The sequence below is a fragment of the Cnephaeus nilssonii genome (genome assembly GCF_951640355.1).
Source record: "Cnephaeus nilssonii genome assembly, chromosome: 6".
Lineage (NCBI taxonomy): Eukaryota > Metazoa > Chordata > Mammalia > Chiroptera > Vespertilionidae > Cnephaeus > Cnephaeus nilssonii.
Genome location: NC_137077.1, coordinates 74777665 through 74796842, shown reverse-complemented (window position 1 = coordinate 74796842; position 19178 = coordinate 74777665). Strand labels below are relative to the sequence as shown.

The following is a 19178-nucleotide window of genomic DNA, read 5'->3' as shown; positions in this document are numbered from 1 at the left end:
CTTCTTTTGGTTCTCTCTAAAATCAGTAAAAACATATTCTTGGATGAGGAATAATAATAATGATAATAATAATAGTAATAATAATAAAGTTATATATTATTTTTCTAAGATAAAAATCAGTTTTTATATGGCCTTCCTACTTTGAGATTATGAAAACATATTCAGGTTATTATAAAATGTATTTAAGGTTATTTGAACACATGAAATATAACACATTTTTAAACATAAAAGAGTCATAAAAAGTTCAGAAAAAAATTTGAATTTAAAAATTTTTCCATGGAGAAGTACCAAATTCCAAAGTGGTATAAAAAATATGTAGTACACAACTGTTCTTTAAAGCAATTAAGGAGGTTAGCATTTTAGAAGTGTTTTATTTTAGTTTCCTGATTGCTGTTTATATTTGGTTAAAATTGTTCTTACCTTGAGCCCATTAAAAAATATGCAGTTTTTAAAGAAGATTTTAATGGATCTCAGGTGCACAGAATTGGAATAACCATTTTTCTAATTAGAAAATGAACACCATTCAGTTGCATTGAACAAATATTTGTTGAATATGAATATATATATATATATATATATATATATATATATGTGTGTGTGTGTGTATATATCCTATCTAATAAAAGAGTAATATGAAAATTAACCATCACTCCACTACAACCACAAGCCACGCCCACGAGCCAATCAGGAGTGAGTATGCAAATTAACCCAACCAAGATGGCTGCAGCCATGGAGCGAGCAGGAGGCTTGGGTTTCCCCGGCAATGGAGGAAGCTAAGCTTTCCGCACACCCTGGCAGGCCCAGGCCTCCACTCAAGGCTACAAAGTTTCAATTATAGAAGATAAATAAATCCCAACAACAATGGCTGCAGCCACGGAGCAAGCAGGAGGGTGGCTCCGCTCAAGGCTACAAAGTTTCAATTATAGAAGATAAATAAATCACAGATACCAGGGCCTCTGCTTTGGTCGCCAGGGGATGTGGCCGGCCTTCAAACCACCACAGGCTGCATGCCCAGGTCCCCGCACGCCCCAAGGGAACCCCCACCCTGATCTTGGAAACACTTCAGGGCAAACCAACCGGCCCCCACCTGTGAACAAGGCCACTATTTTATCTAATAAAAGAGTAATGTGCAAATTGACCATCACTCCAACACCCTAGATGGCTGCCCCCATGTGGTCAAAGATGGCTGCCACCATGTGGACACAAGATGGCCACCACAAGATGGCCAGCAGGGGAGGGCAGTTGGGAGGGACCAGGTTTGCAAGGGAGGGCAGTTGTGGGCTATCAGGCCAGCAGAGGAGGGCAGTTGGGAGGGACCAGGCCTGCAAGGGAGGGAAGTTGGGGGTGATCAAGCCTGCAGGGGAGGGCAGTTAGGGGTGACCAGGCAGGCAGAGGAGGGAAGTTGGGGGCAACCAGGCCTGCATGAAAGGGCTGTTGGGGAGGACCCAGGCCTGCATGGGAGAGCAGATGGGGGGGACCAGGCCTGTAGGGGAGGGCAGTTAGGGGCAAACAGGCTGGCAGGGGAGCAGTTAGGCATCAATCAGGCTGTCAGGGGAGTAGTTAGGGCGTGATCAGGCTGGCAGGCAGAAGCGGTTAGGGGCAATCAGTGAGGCAGGCAGGCGAGCAGTTGGGAGCCAGCAGTCCTGGATTGTGAGAGGGATGTCCGACTGCCCATTCAGGCCCAATTCTACCAGGGTCAGGCCTAAACGGGCAGTCGGACATCCCTCAAGGGGTCCCAGTATGGAGAGGGTGCAGGCTGGGCTGAGGGACGCACCCCCCTGTGCAATAATTCCATGCACCGGGCCTCTGGTATATATATATATATATTAGAGGCCTGGTGCATGAAATTTGTGCACTTGGGGTGGGGGTCCCTCAGCCTGCTCTGCGCCCTCTCACAGTTCGGGATCCCTCAGGGGATGTCCAACTTACGGTTTAGGCCCACTCCAGGCACCCGTGACCCGGGCTTCCCTTGCAGCCCCAGCTTTGTCTGGAAGGTCATCCAAAAGGATGTCCAAAGGACATCTGGTCTAATTAGCATATTGTGCTTTTATTATAATAGAGGTTATATATATATATATATATACATCATAAAGTCATACATGCTGTGTGGTATGGACAAGTACCAAGGGTACTTGTCCATACCACACAGCATGTATGACTTGATGATGTTTATTTATATGTTCTGAATATAAGCAATACAGTAAAGAGTAGATGAACTAAACTGGGAATTCAAAGTTCTGCATTTTAATTTAGATCAGCTGTGTGATTCTCAGTTTCTCAAAAAAAATATTTATAGCACTAAAATTCTAAATGTAATTTTTTAATTATGTAAAACATTTTTCAAAGTAAAGATTTGTTTTTAGTAAGTTTTATAGTTTCTAAAAATCGCTTTATTTAGTTGATGGCAGAAAGTTCTCAATGTGAGGAGGTTGGAGTTATAGTAAAGCTTATACTTGCCTAGTTACTTGTAAGTAGTGTCCAGAGTTAGGAGATATCTGCTATTATGACAAGAACCCTTAATATTATACCTTAGTTATCACAAATTTGGACATAACTGACTGGAAATTGGCTCTCACCTTCTTCCCTAAACCAGTTCTCAGTTGCTGCCTAGTGATCAGAAACTGGCTTTTCCAGTTCAATGTGTAGTTAGTTGTGAGCTGCGTAAAGGTCACTATCAATGTTTTTGCGTGTTGTGTCCAGAAAAGCTGTCTCAAAGTTTGTTTCTCATTATTTTCCCAATAATGCAGCACTACATTGTATGTACTAATGCACGCCTAGGGAGAGGGGCATGGTTTAGGAAAGGCAGTCTCCTTCCCCTGAGGGCAGTTCCTGGGGACATTCTCCGCCCTGATCCCTCAGCTGGTAACAATCTCACCAGAGAGGAGAATAAAGATGTTGAAGAAGGATCTGTCAACCTACTGCAGTGTACAACCAACGTTCTTATGTAGTTGTAATATCTCTTATCATTTCATTAGACAATTAGAGGTTCAGTATCTGCAATACTAAAGTTCAGTCATACCTTCAAAGTATTAGGTCTGTAAATCTGACTGACATCTTAAAATACTATCTTAAGTCTGACTCCATCTTTTTTTGCCCATTTTTCTCACTGTTTTTTTAAAATAATTTTTTATTAATTTCAGAGAGGAAGGGAGAGGGACAGATAGAAACATCCATGGTGAGAGAGAAACATTGATTGGCTGCCTCCTGCATGCCCCCTAATGAGGATCGAGTCCGCAACCTGGGTATGTGCCCCTGACCAAATCAAACCTGGGACCCTTCAGTCTGCAGGCTGATGCTCTATCCACTGAGCAAAACTGGCTAGGGCTTTCTCACTGTTTTTATGTTGCTTTCTGCTCACCCCCTTTTCTCCTATAGTCAGTTGCTCTCTTTTTTTTTAATTGATTGAGAGAGAAAGAGAGAGAGAGAGAGAGAGAGAGAGAGAGGATAGAATTACAGATTTAGAATTACAGATTTGTTGTTCTATTTATTTATGCATTTGTTGGTTGTTTCATGTTTGTGCCCTAACCAGGGATAGAACCCACAGTCTTGGCGTATCAGGATGACACTCTAATCAACTGAGCTACCCAGCCAGGGACATAACATTTTTAATTAAAAATTTTTATTTTGAGATCATGTAGATTCACATGTGGTTCAAAGAAATAATGTATAGACATTCAGTACACCCTTTGCTCATTCCTAAATGATTTCATGAACTGTACAAAACTGCACAATAAAAATCACAGGGCTAAGGAGTAAAAGGGATTTGCAGCACACATTAAAAACTCTACCAGTGACATAAAAAAGATATATAAAACTAATAAAAATGGTAGCAGTTTTACATATAAAACTAATATATAAAACTAATAAAAATGGTAGCAGTTACATGGTCAAGAATATCGTGAATACTATGCTAAATAGAACTCTTTATCTTGAAAAAGACCTGAAGTTTGCTGATGGAATGGGTGACAAAAAGGTTATAGCTGTGAGTTATTGTGTGATGGTGGAAGGAGGGGGATCCGAAATCAGACAGAAATTTATAACACAGATGCAGATGGTTTGTCTCTAAGCACACAGTGAACTGAGGTCAGGGCTAGATGTTTGGGAAAGGTGCGGGTGTGTATTTTGTGTGTTTCTACATTGATTGGTTCAGGTAGATGCAGTTTTCTGTATTTAGCCAGTGATTCTCAGAGATGAAACAATGTGTAAGAGGACACAAAATTTACGTATGTTCAAATTGTTTCTTAATATATCTATTGTGTTGGAACAAATTTATATTTTCCAAACAAGCATTATAGTGGAATTGATTGTACTTTTTTTTGTTTCTCCTTTTGTTAGTTCAACTTGGTTGGGCTCTTTTTCTCTTAGCACCATTTCTGTCTAATTGTTGCAGTCTTTACCACAAAAGTTTTTCAATGTGGCTAGGCTGTAGGCATGCTTTTGAAGACATGGGTCACACTAGCAGCCCCTTCAGAAAGGGGCAAAGTCAATTTCAAAGTACTTAATTCTTTTCAGTCTTCTTTCCATAGATTGTGAGCACTCATAACTTTTATTTTGATAGCAGTATAGAGATCAAGACTTGTCTATACTTTTGTTCCAGCTAAGTAACATTCACAGTGGGGGACAACCTTCTTTAAAAGAAAATGTTGCATTATTTCTTCATCTGAGTGTCACTAAAAATAAAACTTGCAGATGCACACAGGATCTTGAGTAAAATTAGAAAATATTACATGTTTTCTATCCCCTTACTTATTATTTAATAACTAGAGGCCCAGTGCATGAATTTGTGCACACTGAAAGGAAATTAATTAGAATAAATATTTTAGAGGATGGAGAGGGACCAGGGGGAGGGCTCCAGGGCGTGTCCAGCCCGTCTCACCCAGTCCCAATTGGCCAGACCCCAGCAGCAAGCTAACCTACTGGTCGAAGTGCCTGCCCTCTGGTGGTTAGTACACGTCATACTGACTGGTATAGCAGCCAACCAAGTGGTCGACCAATTGGTTGGACACTTAGCACATTAGACTTTTATATATATAGATAATATACTGTTACATAAATGTAATATTACTTATAATATACTAGAGGCCCAGTGAATGAAATTTGTGCACTCGGGCGGGAGGGACCCTCAACCCTCCCTGAGCCCTCTCACAGTCCAGGAGCCCTCAGGGGATGTCCAACTGATGGCTTAGGCCTGCATGGGGAGCGGGCCTAAGCCAGCAGTCAGACATCCTTAGCACTGCCATGAAGGCGGGAGAGGCTCCCACCACTGCCGCTGTGCTCACCAGCCGTGAGCCCAGCTCAGGGCTTCTGGCTGAGTGGCGCTCCCCCTGTGGGAGTGCACTGACCACCAGAGGGCAGCTCCTGCATTGAATATCTGCCCCTGGTAGTCAGTGTGTGTCATTGAGTCTGGTCGTTCCGCCATTATGTCGATTTGCATTTAGCCCTTTAATATATAGGATCTTATATATAATCTATATATATAATGGCAGAATATGCAAATTTGTCCGGGATGCCGTCACATCATGACCGTTCACAGGGTGGGCAGGGCTGCGGGGCTGCGGGGCAGCACTCTGGGTCTAAGCGCAATTTCGTCCCACCCAGGCAGACTCCCCTGCGGCCTGCAGCCAAATCCCAACACTGACCTGGGGTTTACTAAACTTTACTGGAGCTGCTCCCCATGCCCCCACCCGCTGCCCCAGGACCACGCTGCCCTCAGCAGGGAGCCCTGGCAGCATCCTGACAGGCGGGCGGCCCAGGAGAGCCGAGTGGGGCAGGGACTGCAGGGAGCCACGGAGGGGCAGGGCCACTGGAGCCAAGCTCCCAGGGGTCTGAGGAGAGTGCCTGAAGGAAGAGGAAGCTTCAGCGAAGCAGCCAGCCAGGAGCCACAGCCTGGGGGTCCGCAGGCACACAGAAAGGTGGCTCCCAGGTGAGCGCCGCAGCTTCGGTGAAGCGGCCAGCCAGGAGGCAGGTGGCCTAAGAGGCGCAGAGCGGTGCCAAGGTGGGGTGCACCATAGGGGCTCGGGCTGGGGCAGGGGGCCGGTGGGCGGGGATCTCCCTCACCTGCAGAGAATGAGATTCTGCAGTGGCCCCAAGACATAGGTCGGCCCAGCAGGAAATGCTGGCATCGTAGGACGCCCTGGTGGAGGGGCGCAGACCTGCAGCCCTGAGGCGGGAGTTGCGGGGTGGCGCCACCTCAGTGGAGGGGGGCCGCACTGCTGGGCACCCCACTGCGATGGTTCGGTGAAGCTCCCAGCGCTAACCAGGCCTCGACGAGGCCTGCGCACTTGAGAGGCCATGACTCCTGCTCCTGCCTTGGCCCAAAAGCAAGCTTTGCACCTGCTCGGCCCCCAGTTCCCACCCCGCCCTGCCCCTCCCCACCCCATAGCAGGGCCCACCTGCACTCTGCTCCCCAGAAGGGGATGCAGTAAAGGATGGGGGCAGGGGAAAGAATGTGGAGCATCCACGATGAAGAGGTGCTTAAGAACGAGGCTCGGAAGCCTCATGGGGAGGTTTGTTCTGTTTGCCCCGCGGCTGTTCCTTAGGAAAGGCGGAGAGCGCAGTTGTGAGGGATCCCTGTGCGTTGAGTCCAGTTCCACAGCCAACTGGAATTAGCCTCAGTTTCCTGGTCTGTAAAATGGATTAAGCGTGTCCCAGTGCCTTCACTGAGCTTTGAGGGCCAATTGAGATACTATATAAAGAAAATGAGTGAAGAAGTGAGAAAGAAAAGGAAGGGTGAGCAACACAAAAGAAAGATTGGAAGTAACCTGTCAACCTATCGTCACTTAAATAGGAAATATAGTCAATAGTGTTGTAATGACGGTATGATGCCAGGTAGGTACTGGAAATATCGGGGAACACTTTGTAAAGTATATGATTGTCTAACCACTATTCTGTAACTAATATAAATCCCAAAACTAATAAAAATAATATTGAATATAAAGAAATGAAAATAGGAGTGAAATTTCAAAGTTTAAATAAAGGCTGTAAAGGAAGAAAGGGGGAGAATAAAAATAGTGTTTTTCATTTTACCACTTTATTTTCTTTTCAGTACATGAAAAAGACAGTTGTCTTTATATGGTACTTTTATACTTTTCTAAGTCATTATCTCACTTGATATTCAGGGCAACTTAAAGACAAGATGATTATTCCCTCCACTATTCAAAGAAAGGAAATCTTGGTATCTGGCCCCAATGATTCAATCATCAAGCCCTTATTGTAAAGCAGGGTTAGTAAAATTTTCTGTGAAGGGTCATATCTATACTAATAAAAGCCTTGGGGATGATCAGGCTGGGAGGGCAGTTGGGGGCAATCAGGCCAGCAGGGGAGCAGTTAGGGGGCGATCAGGCTGGCAGGCAGAAGCGATTAGGGTCAATCTGGCAGGCAGGCAGGCGAGTGGTTAGGAGTCAGTGGTCCTGGATTGTGAGAGGGATGTCCAACTCCCGGTTTAGGCCCGGTCCCACAGGCAGTTGGACACCCCCTGAGGGGTCCCAGATTGGAGAGGGTGCAGGCTGGGCTAAGGGACACCCCCCCCGTGCACGAATTTCATGCACCGGGCCACTAATACCATAATAGCTGCCACTTATTAAATGGTTAGCATGTGCCAGTGTTTTGTGTGAAGCCATGTGTAATCTATATATATAAAACCCTAAGTGACCGGTTACTGTGACATGCACTGACCACCATGGGGAAGATGCTCAACACAGGAGCTGCCTCCTGGTGGTCAGTGCACTCCCACAGCGGGAGCGCCACTCAGCTGACTGACAGGCGCCAGATGCTGGGCTCACGGCTGGCAAGTGCAACTGCGGCGGTACAAGCCTCTCCCGCCTCTGCAGCAGTGCTATTGAGCGGTGGCAGTGGCAGGCACAGCGGGGCAGGAATGAAAGGGAGCAGTCCGGTGCCCAGCCCAGGCTTGGACTCCTCCCAGGCTGCCTACCACTTCACTACTACATCCCTCGGGGATGTAGGACTGCCAGTTTCAGCCAATCCCTGCAGGCCAGAGCCTCTAGTCCTATCTAATAAATAGGAAATATGCTAATTGACCATCATGCCCTCACAAAGATGGTGGCACCCACAGCCAATAAGGAAGGAATATGCTAATTGACTGTCACGCCATCAAAGATGGCGGCACCCACAGCCATAAGATGTTGGTGCCCAGTCCCCTCAGCCCTGCTGTGGCAGCAGGTGCGCAGCAGGGCCGGGCCTACCTCCAGATAGGTCTGGCCGCTCCACACGCCTGCCTCCAGAGTCCCCTAGTCCCCTCAGCTCCCCAGCCGCCCAGGGCCGACCTGAGGTGCAGGCAAGCCTCAGATGGTGGCTGCCCAACCACCCAGGTCCAGCCCGAGGCGCAGGCAAGCCTCAGATGTCAGCTGCCCAGCTGCTCAGGGCCACCCAAGGCTCAGGTTACCAGGGCTGGCTGAGGCTTGCACTGCTGACAGTGGCAGCAACAGAGGTGTGATGGGGGCATCACCTTCCCCTGATTGCCAGGTTGCCTCCTGCCCCTGGGGGCTCCCAGACTGTGAGAAGGGGCAGGCCGGGCTGAGAGACCCCCCTCCAGTGCATGAATTTTCATGCACCGGGCCCCTAGTCTATATATAATACCTTTCAGTTCCAATGCCTCTGTTAACCTGTTTGAAAATCACTGATTTACTTTTATATTCTAACTAGGGGCTTGGTGCATGGATTTGTGAACTGGTGGGGTCCCTCAGCCTGGCCTGTGCCCTCTTGCAATCCGGGACTGCTTGGGGGATGTAGTAGTGCGTGAAGCGGCAGACAGCCAGGGAGGAGCCCGGGCCCAGGCTGGGCACCGCTTCTGCTCATCCTGGCCCCCCTACGTCTGCCGTTGCTTCTTGGGCACACAGGGCAAGTGTCCACGGGAGAGGCTATTGTCTGACGCAGCTGCACTTGCCAGCTGGTGCCCATCTGTCAGCTGAACAGCGCTCCTGCTGTGGGAGCACACTGACCACCAAGGGGCAGCTCCTACATTGAGCGTTTGCCCCCTAGTGGTCAGTGCACATTATAGCTACCAGTCGGTTGTCCGGTGGTCCACTCATCCAGTCACTTAAGCTTTTATATATACATATAGACTAGAGGCCCGGTACACAAAATTCGTGCACTGGAGGGGTGTCCCTCAGCCCAACCTGCACCCTCTCCACTCTGGGATTGGGCCTAAACCAGCAGTCGGACATCCTTCTCACAATCCGGGACTGCTGGTTCCTAACCACTTGCCTGCCTGGCTGCCTGATTGCCCCCTTACCACTCCCCTGCCAGCCTGATTGACACCTAACTGCTCCCTGCCAGCATGATTAACACCTAATTGCTCCCCTGCAGCCCGATCACCCCCAACTGCCCTCCCCTGCAGGCCTGGTCACCCCCAACTACCCTCCACTGCCGGCCATCTTGTTATAATGTGGGGGCGGCTATCTTGTGACGACGTGGGCGCAACCACCTTGTGGTAGCTATCTTGTGACGATGTGCGGGTGGCCATCTTGTGACGACGTGGTGGCGGCCATCTTGTGACAACATGTGCGTGAGGGTCAATTTGCATATTACCTCTTTATTATATAGGATGTCAATTAAGAGTTCTTGTCAGAGACTTAGTTTAACTCTTTTAGAGTTCTTATTTCTCAGTGTGAAAGCCATATCCATTTCATTTCTTTAACTTTGTGAATTGTAAATTGAAGATGCGAAAATCCTAAGCACTTTGTCTTTTCTTTTCCTGCAGCGTTTGTCCAATGGTTCTATAGACTCGACTGATGACACTAGTCAAATAGTCGAACTACAGGAATTGCTTGAAAAGCAAAACTATGAAATGGCCCAAATGAAAGAACGGTTAGCAGCACTTTCTTCCCGAGTGGGAGAGGTAGAACAAGAAGCAGAGACAGCAAGAAAGGATCTCATTAAAACGGAAGAAATGAATACTAAATATCAAAGGGACATCAGGGAGGTGAGTGATTAATAACACTTTCAGTCTTTACTTCCTGAATGCTATCTCTGAGATGCTTTTTCCATAATATCCCCTGTGGTAATACTCTTTTAATCTCAAAGACCATAATCTGGGATGTATTGTGTTAGTTATGAAACTTGTTCAATAAGGCAAATATTGTTTACTTCATCATCCCTTTAAATATGTGTGGAAAGAAATTTTGATATCAAGTCTCAGATATAATAAAAAATTGTTTACAGTTTTTAAAGATTTTTTAAAAATTGTGGAGTTGTTCATTTTAAACAACCCTTGACATGAATATGTACAGTGAATTGTTATGCTCTTAGAAATGGGACTACTCAAAGACATTTTAAAATTTCCCCTCTCATTTTTGGATTTGTGTCTATGAATGTGAATGTGTATGTTTGTATGTGCTAACTGTCCTTTTTCTATACATTCAGTTCTCGCTAGACTTAACATCATATTATCTACTCTTTAAAAAAGAGTACTGGAAAGTTACTACAAAAGACACAATGAGATTGTTTATTTGTAACATTTTCAAATCATCTTACTAGCTAAGGAGAAAAGTTTAGAGGTTTTTCACTTTCTCACTCTATTCAATTAAAAAGATTATATTTATGAAAATTTTATTTTGTGACTTACTGTTTCCATTTTTACATATTCATTTAAATAATATATTTTATACATTTTATATCTTTTGTATACACTGAGTGTATGATTATTATGATCTCTGAATGCATAATAATCTGGCCACTCAGTGTATATCCTATATAATAAAATGCTAATATACAAATTGTCCCCTCAACCAGTAGTTTGACCAGCAGGCAGGCCGGCCAACCGCCCATGTTCCCTCCCCCTGGCCAGGCTGGCCGGACCCCACCCATGCACGAATTCATGCACTGGGCCTCAGAGATCATAATAATCTGGCCACTCAATGTATATTTAATTATTTTTATTGAAGTTTAACCTACTCTGTGTAGCCAGCTTTTTTCTTCCCATTTTATTTTCACTTTATTTTATTCATACTTTTGCCTTCACTATCCTATCCAAACTGTTCTTACTCACATTGTCCTTGACCTCCCTGTTGCTGAATTTAGGGACCACTTCTCAGTTCTCTGAAGCACTTGATCCAGTTCTCACTCCCTGGAGCACTTTTTCACTTGGCTAATAGCATGCTGCACTCGCCTGATTTTCCTCCAGCCTGCTTACTACTCCCATTTCAGCCGCCTTTACTGGCTCAGCTTCCTGCCCAGTCATGGAGAGCTATCCTTTCTCAATCTACCTTTACTCCCTGAGTAAGTTCATGCAGTCTCATGGTTCCAAAAACCAGCTAGTGACTTATGACTCCCAATTTATATCTCCAGTTTATCCTTCTCTCCTGATTTCCTGATGCCTGTGTCTAAATTTCCAATGGGTCTCTCAAAATTAGATTTCTCAATATTGTTTTCCTGCTATTCCCCTAGGAAGCCAGGCTTACTCGAAGTCCTACACATCTGAACCTGTGGCAACCCTGTTATTGTTGCTCAGGCTAAAATCCTTGGAGTTGTCCTTGATACCTCTCCTGTTTACATTGCAATCAAAGTACTTGCAGTACCTGCAAGCTATGTACTATCTGACCTCTTAGAACTCATCTTCTAATCTTCCATTTTATCCCCATCTGTTCAGTTAAGGGAGCCTCTTAAACAAGCCAGGCCTATTCTTTTATGTTTTCTTTTCCCTCTGCCTTTTGCTCAAATGTTTTCTCAGTGAAGTGTTCCCTATCCATGCTATTTACACATACACACCCTCCCTCTTCTCTCATTTTTAGTCTAACAGCATTACTGCACCTGAAACAATTCATATTTTACTGATTTACTTGTTTATCATATGCCTTTCAACGAGACATAAAAATTTATAAGGGATGTAATTTTTTGTTTTGTCTTGTTTTGTTTTACTGCTCCATTTGAATCACTTACATAACTATTGAGCATATGATAGACACTCAGACACCTTTATTGAGACAATAAATATTTATAAGTGCTTGATGTCAACATCAAAAGGCATGGATAAGATTAGAATAAAGTCCTAAAACAATGTCTACTCTCTCAGAAAAAGATACATGACCCAGGAAGTGGTAGGTTGCTCTAACACTGCACTAATAAAGATACTGAGCTCTCTATACCCTTATATTAATTAACAGTCTATAGATATGTCTCTTATCAACTCCTCCTCACAACCCAAACTCAGAGAATTTATAAAGTAAATGAATTTAATATCACTGTTAAGGAATACTGAGATTTCTGGCCAATAAACTAACAAGACAATTTCTTGAGGCAAATTCTGTATTTTTTTATTTTCTTAGTCCTAGAGCTTTAGCTGTTTTCCTTTCATTTAACACTCATCTATTTTATTCACACTTATTTAATCCAGTGTCACAGGTTGACCCCAGCATCACCAGCTCTCCCTTTCTTACTGCTGATGTAAAAATAGTTCCTTGATTCTAATAGTCTTTGAATGTAGGTGACAAAAAAATTTTTCAATCATCTGGTGCCAGGTGTTCTTTTATTGGGAATCCCTTCTATTAATGTGTAAGCTGTTCTGCCTTCAGATGAATTATTTTAAAATATAACTATTCTTATCAGCTCTACAATTTTTATGTAGTTGTACTTTAGAAGAGTTTCATAAGAAAGGAATGTCTGCCCTTTTTCTCCTTTGAAGGGAAGTTGCAAACACTAATGCTTTCAGAGCCAGGCAGGCAGTATAAATGTATGAAGGGCCAGGTGCCGGATAGTAGAAAGTGATAGAGTTAATGAAACCTGGACAAGGAGCCTACACTCTGCCCGCATGCATCACGTGTGTGTGTGTGTGTGTGTGTGTGTGTGTGTGTGTTAAAGACACTGTGAAGGTCAAATAAAATATTTTCAGATTCATGTCATAGGCCATAGGCTCCTGGTTTGCTGCTATGAACTTGAGGACCAACCAGGAAAACTCATCTAGGTGCATTATATCTACACAATAGAGAAGGTACTTGTCATTACCCCACTTTTCTCAGGTGAATAATAAGGTTTTAGTGAGATGAAGTGACTTGTCCAAGGCCTATGCACTGACCTCCCCACTCCCTCAGGCCCCAGTACCAGGAAGACATAGGACAAGCCTGACTTCAAAACCTGTGGTTCTTACACTTTCATTAGCTTTCAGAATCAGTGAGATGCAGGCATTACTTCAGTGGTAGAAACTGTCCTAAAAATGCAGCTACAATATAACGGCCCCCTAAATGATCAATCTTTTGATTATTTTTCCCAATAAGCATGAAGATATACAAAGCACATACTTAAAAAAGGTATCATTTACTCACACTCATAGCCCCAGACTTAGCTTTTATTTTCCTGAATAATAATGCATTCTTGGACTGTGGTCACACAAAATCTACTAGATTGCAAATATTTTAGTAGAAAAAAAATTAAGGTAATTTATCTTGCTACCTCTGCTAGCACAGTATGATTTACATCTATACTAATAAAAGGGTAATATGCAAACTGGTCAGTACACCCTCACAGTAATGGCCAAACAACAGGCTGTGTGGGGTGACAAGGCCGGCAGGGGGGTTAGTGAGGGATGACCAAATGACCGAACATCAGGCTGTGTGGGGTGACAGGCCAGCAGGTGGGCAGTTGGCAGCAACCAGGCTGGCAGGGGAGCCAGTGAGGGGTGACCAAACGAATGAATAGCAGGCTTTGTTGGTAGACCAGGCCGGCAGGAGTGTTAGTGAGGGATGACCAAACGACTGAACAGCAGGCTGCATGGGGCGACCAGGCCGGCAGGGGCGCAGTTGGCAGCAACCAGGCCAGCAGGGGGACCAGTGAGATGCAACCAGGCCAACAGGGCGCAGTTGGGAGCAACCAGGCCAGCATGGGGGCCATGAGGGGTGACCAGCCAGTGGGTGGGGGCAGCTGGGGGCAATCAGGCCAGCAGCAGGGGGCAGTTGGGGGTGACCAGGCTGGTGGGGGGGGGCAGTTAGGGACGATTAGGATGACAGGCAGAGGTGGTTAGGGATGATCAGGCTCACGGGGGGGCAGTTAGGGGCGATCAGGCAGGCAGGCAGATGAGCAGTTAGAAACCAGTGGTCCCGGATTGTGAGAGGGTTCAGGCTGAGCGGAGGGGACACCCCCCGCCGCCCACCCCATGCACAAATTTTGTCCACTGGGCCTCCAGTATTCAATAAACAATAAATAGTTATCAAATTAAGAAAAAAAATTTTAATAAGAAAAACTAACCATATAATTAAAGCTGAAGTGTATTTTGCTTTGCATGTGAGAACAATCAAATATATCTGAAATGAATTATTTTAGTATGCTTCATTATTGCTTTCAAATATAATTTTGTAATTCTTTGTCACGAAATAAGTCTATCTAAATTTATTTTGATTTGAAGTTTAGTTTTAGTTGTTTGACAAATTGATTGTGACCTACTAGAGTAGGGGGACTGGATCAAGTCTAGGCATAGCATACATTTGGAAAACACAGACTGCTTCATCCTTAGAGTTGGGAAAATGTTTTTAAGAGCAGCTACTATTGGTTATATTCAGGTGTTTGATCCAAAAGCACAATCTGAAAGTTCAGCTAAAACCTATTTTTCCTGCAATGTTTGAAAATACAATGGTCAGAACAAATCAAGAAGTCTACTAATTTGCGAAAGAGTAGGGGAGTTATCTGTTAAAGCCTTAGTTTTCAAAAGTAAAAAACAGGAAAAAAAAGTAAACATAAACAATCTCATAACAGAAGCTTAGCTCTCCACTTTTTAATCAGAAAACTACTAATCAGGCATTGAATATAATATCACATTAAATATGTTGATATGCAAAGAGTTATAATTTTTTGTGAAGTCTTTAAATTATATTTTATTTTACAAATAAAATCAGCTTACCTTTCCAACTTCCTATAAAAGCTCTTCAAAAGGTTGCTAAGTGATTAAATAAATTTTGTCTTTTCTATTATCTAAAATATGAAATTGTATTCTTCACTTTGCTAGATTTATGGAGTTATTTTTATTTGATATAATAAACTTCAGTTTATAAATAAACTTCAGGTCAAGAGATAAATTGAATCTTTCATCTGTTTTTCTCCTTTTTTAGATAGTGTTTTCAGGGATGAGGAAAAGCTTTCTCTTTTAGAAATTCCCAGTGACACACAGAGAAAAGATATTTCTTGAACTTGTAAATTCAAAATTTATTTTTGTCAACACAGCCTACAGTTAAAAATGGAATCTCCCACATGAATCACTGACCCAAAATGTAAAACCAAAGTCACATACAATGATTCCTGCATTTAATGTATGGCACAACCATATCAGTTAATTGTAGGCATAATACCAATTAATAATAAAAGTTATGGATTATTTATTGAGTGTGTTTTCTTCATGAGACATCATACAAAGTATTTCAACATCACAGCAAACATACTACAACAACGTTATATAGTAAGTGCCAATATTCCACCCGCCCCCCAAAAAAAGGGAGGTTAAGCAACATTGCAATATTTACCTGATAACAAAGGTAATATGTATCAAAAACTAGGATTTGCAGCAAGTATGTACTACTCTAGGATCCGTGTTCTGAAGAAACATACCTATGCCTTTTACTGAATTTATTGCCATTAAATTTAGTGCAAATTTTATAGGTGCACACTAGTTTCAGAATTTTCTCTTTGAGCTAAAACGTTAGCAAGATATCCCAGAGTTCTGAATGAAAATGAAATTAACAGGATTCAATAATAACAATTGTATGTGCTCTGAAGGGATACCCTGCCATCACTGGATTAAAACTACATAAAAATAGTCAAAATTTAAAATAAAAATTTTATAAATAGTAACTGTTGTTTGGGATGGCTAAAATCTAGGGTTGTGTACCTAATGTTAAAAAAATATAATCTGGATATGTTTTTGCCAAATTGATGGATTACTTGGATTTTATGCATTTGCATTTAATATTCACATAATTAAACAAGCATTCTTTAATTGGGCCTTGAAGGTCAGCAGAACTGAGCTAGACAGAGAAGTCAACAAAAATGAATCCCAGGTGGAAATGAAATCACAGAGTCTATTAGTTTCCTGAGGCTGTGATAACAATTACCATAAACTGGGTGGCTTAAAACAACAGTAATTCATTCTCTCACCGTTTTGGAGGCTATAAGTTCAGTATCAGTAGGGCCATGTTACCTCTGAAGGCTCTATCTAGAGAAGAATCTTGATTTGCCACTTCTAGCCTCTGGTGGTTGCTGAGATTCCTTGGTGTTCTTAGCTGGTAACAGTGTAACTACAACCTCTGCCTCCTTCTGAATACTGCCTTTTTCTCTGTATGTCTGTGTCCCCAGAGCTCCCTCTTCTCATTAGAACACAAGTATTGGATTTAAGGCCCACACTAATGCTGTATGACTTCATCTTAACTTGATTACTTCTGCAAAACCTTATTTACAAATAATGTCAAATTCACAGGTCCTTGTGGATGGATATGAATTTAGGAGGGCTAATAAGAGGAACATGATTCATTCCAATACATAGAGCTAGAGAAGTGTCAGGTCATAAAGCTACTTCTTTTCTAGACTTTGTAGCTCAGATTTTACATTAAAGATGGAGTACAATATGATCAGATTGGCATTTAGAAATGTCTCTTGGTCAGTAGGGTGGAGAATCAGTAAGCAAGAAAAAAAGACCAATAGCAAGATGGTAGGTTAGGCCAGTGGTCAGCAAACTCATTAGTCAACAGAGCGGAAAACCGCGGCTCGCAAGCCGCAGTTTGCCGACCATTGGGTTAGACTATTAAAGTAAGAATATTATGCTAAGTGGAATAAGCCAATCAGAGAAAGATAAATATCATATGATCTCACTTATATGTGGAATCTAATGAACAAAAAACCTGATGAACAGAATAGATCCAGAGACACTGGAGCATGTAACACACTGACAAATCTCAGAGGGAAAGGGTGAGGGGAGGATGGTGGGAAGAGATTAACCAAAGAATGTATATGCATATATGCATAGACTATGGTGAAGGTTTGGGGAGTGGGCTGGGTGGGAGTGGGGTAGAGGGAGTCAACAGGTAGCAAAAAGTGAGACATCTGTAATACTTTCAACAAAGACACATTCAATTAATTAATTAACCAATTAATTAATTAAAGTGAGAGTGTGAAGAAATTTTCAAGAATGATCCTAAAATCCTAGGGAGATTGGTGTCATTCCATAGCCAAATAATATAAGAAGAGTTGATTTGTGGGTAGGCAGGGTGACTAAGGACAACATGAGTTTCATGGTAGATATATGTACGCCATTGCATTCTCAGAGAAAGAAAACTTTCGGTTAACCCAAGATGTAAGAAGAATTCAGACAGATAATTTGGGAAAACTCACATGAAATCTTACATTCCTCTTGAGAAATGAAATAAATTAATATTTACTTCAATAAAGCAATGGTTTCCATGGCTTAGTCTTTTATTTAAATAACAAAGACAATAAGTTAAACTATCTGAGAATCTGATTTGAATTTTTTTTTTATTTTAATTGTAGGCCATGGCACAGAAGGAAGATATGGAAGAAAGGATCACAACCCTTGAGAAGCGTTACCTCAGTGCTCAGAGAGAATCTACCTCCATACATGATATGAATGATAAACTAGAAAATGAGTTAGCAAATAAAGAGGCCATCCTCCGGCAGGTTCAGTATCTCTGTGTTGTTTTTGTTCTGGTCCATGTGTGTGTTCTCACCATTCTCACAAAATGTTGAGTGAATTAAATATGCAACAATTATTTCTTCATAATCAATCATTCTCTAAAATTTAGAATGGTGTGAACCAAACATGTGGTTTTCAGTAGGTAATTTAGAAATTGCTGTTAATAATAAAAATAATGACGAAAATTTACTTTGGATCTAAACATGAACCAGAAACTGTGCTAAGTAGTTGACATGTATTACCTCACTTAAATCTAACCACCACCTGTGAAGTAAGCACAGTTATTATACTGCCGACAGTAAGGTTCAGAGACATGAACATTTTCTCAAGGTCACACATCTGGTAGTTGCCAGAGTCTGTAATGGAAACTAAAGTCTACTCCACTCCAGAGCAGGAGTGGGCAAACTATATCCTCTGTGACAAAACTACAGTTCTGCTTTGTAAATAAAGTTTTATTGAAACATAGTCATACACATTATTTAATCATTGTCTATGACTGCTTTTGTGCTACAACAGTAGAATCAAAATGTTAGAACAGAAACTATATGATACACAAAACCTAAAATATTTACTACCTGGCCCTTCACAGAAAAATGTTTGCCAATCCCATCTTTTGAGCCTAACCATTATAGTACATTACTTCTCCCTCTCCAGCTAATTATCTGATTTTCAATATTATGCTAATATGGTACATCAGAAGTGTAAGTACTGATTTGTATTCCATTTGTCCAAGTATATATTCACTGTTAACTTCTTTTCTTTTTGCTGCCATTGGTAAGAGCTTTCCTCAATTTTTTAATGTGCTAAATTTTATTAAGGAATGTGGATAAGTAATATATAAAAAACACGAGGGCAATGATCTTTTTTGCACGGTAAATGTGGCAGCTGATTTTAAATCTAGGATAATGGCTGAAGTCCAACCCCCTAGTGAATGGGGTCTGCTATACTAACTGTGACCCTTTAAGTGTCTCTTTCCCACCCCTGTTTCAGATGGAAGAGAAGAACAGACAGTTACAAGAACGACTTGAGCTCGCTGAGCAGAAGCTGCAGCAGACTATGAGAAAAGCTGAGACCTTACCTGAAGTAGAGGCTGAACTGGCTCAGAGAATTGCAGCCCTGACAAAGGTACTGCAATATAACACTTGGTCAACTTAGGTGTGCTCATAGAAATGACTAGTAATCAAAATGGAATCTGTAAAGATTTTCTTTAGTCTTTATGAAGATTAAGGTCATCTAATATTTATTACATTGGTTTCATATTTAGGTGAATTTTTTATACTATGTATATCTTATTTATACTGACATGAATGATTAATATATGACTGATGATTCCCTTGCCTACTTAAACATTAACAAAAATAAAATTTTATGTCCTTACATTAATTTCCCATGGCAATATTTGCACATCAGAATAATCACAATATAAATACATAATGATGATACTTATGTATATACATGATATTTAATATGTGTATACATATTTTAGTATGCTGAACATAAATTGGTACAATAAATATAAGAAATATCTGAGCAGTTGATT

At 42.2% G+C, this 19178-nt stretch overlaps 1 protein-coding gene across 5 annotated transcripts in view; it reads left to right on the top strand.

Moving 5' to 3' along the window:
* PPFIA2 (PTPRF interacting protein alpha 2) overlaps nt 1-19178 on the top strand; it is a 452551-nt gene that overhangs the window by 335019 nt on the left and 98354 nt on the right. For all 5 annotated transcript variants that reach the window (XM_079775027.1, XM_079775026.1, XM_079775024.1 and 2 more), the window contains 3 exons: nt 9719-9940; nt 17476-17622; nt 18629-18763. In XM_079775027.1, the coding sequence (XP_079631153.1) occupies nt 9719-9940; nt 17476-17622; nt 18629-18763 (504 nt within the window). The remainder of the gene's footprint in view (nt 1-9718; nt 9941-17475; nt 17623-18628; nt 18764-19178) is intronic.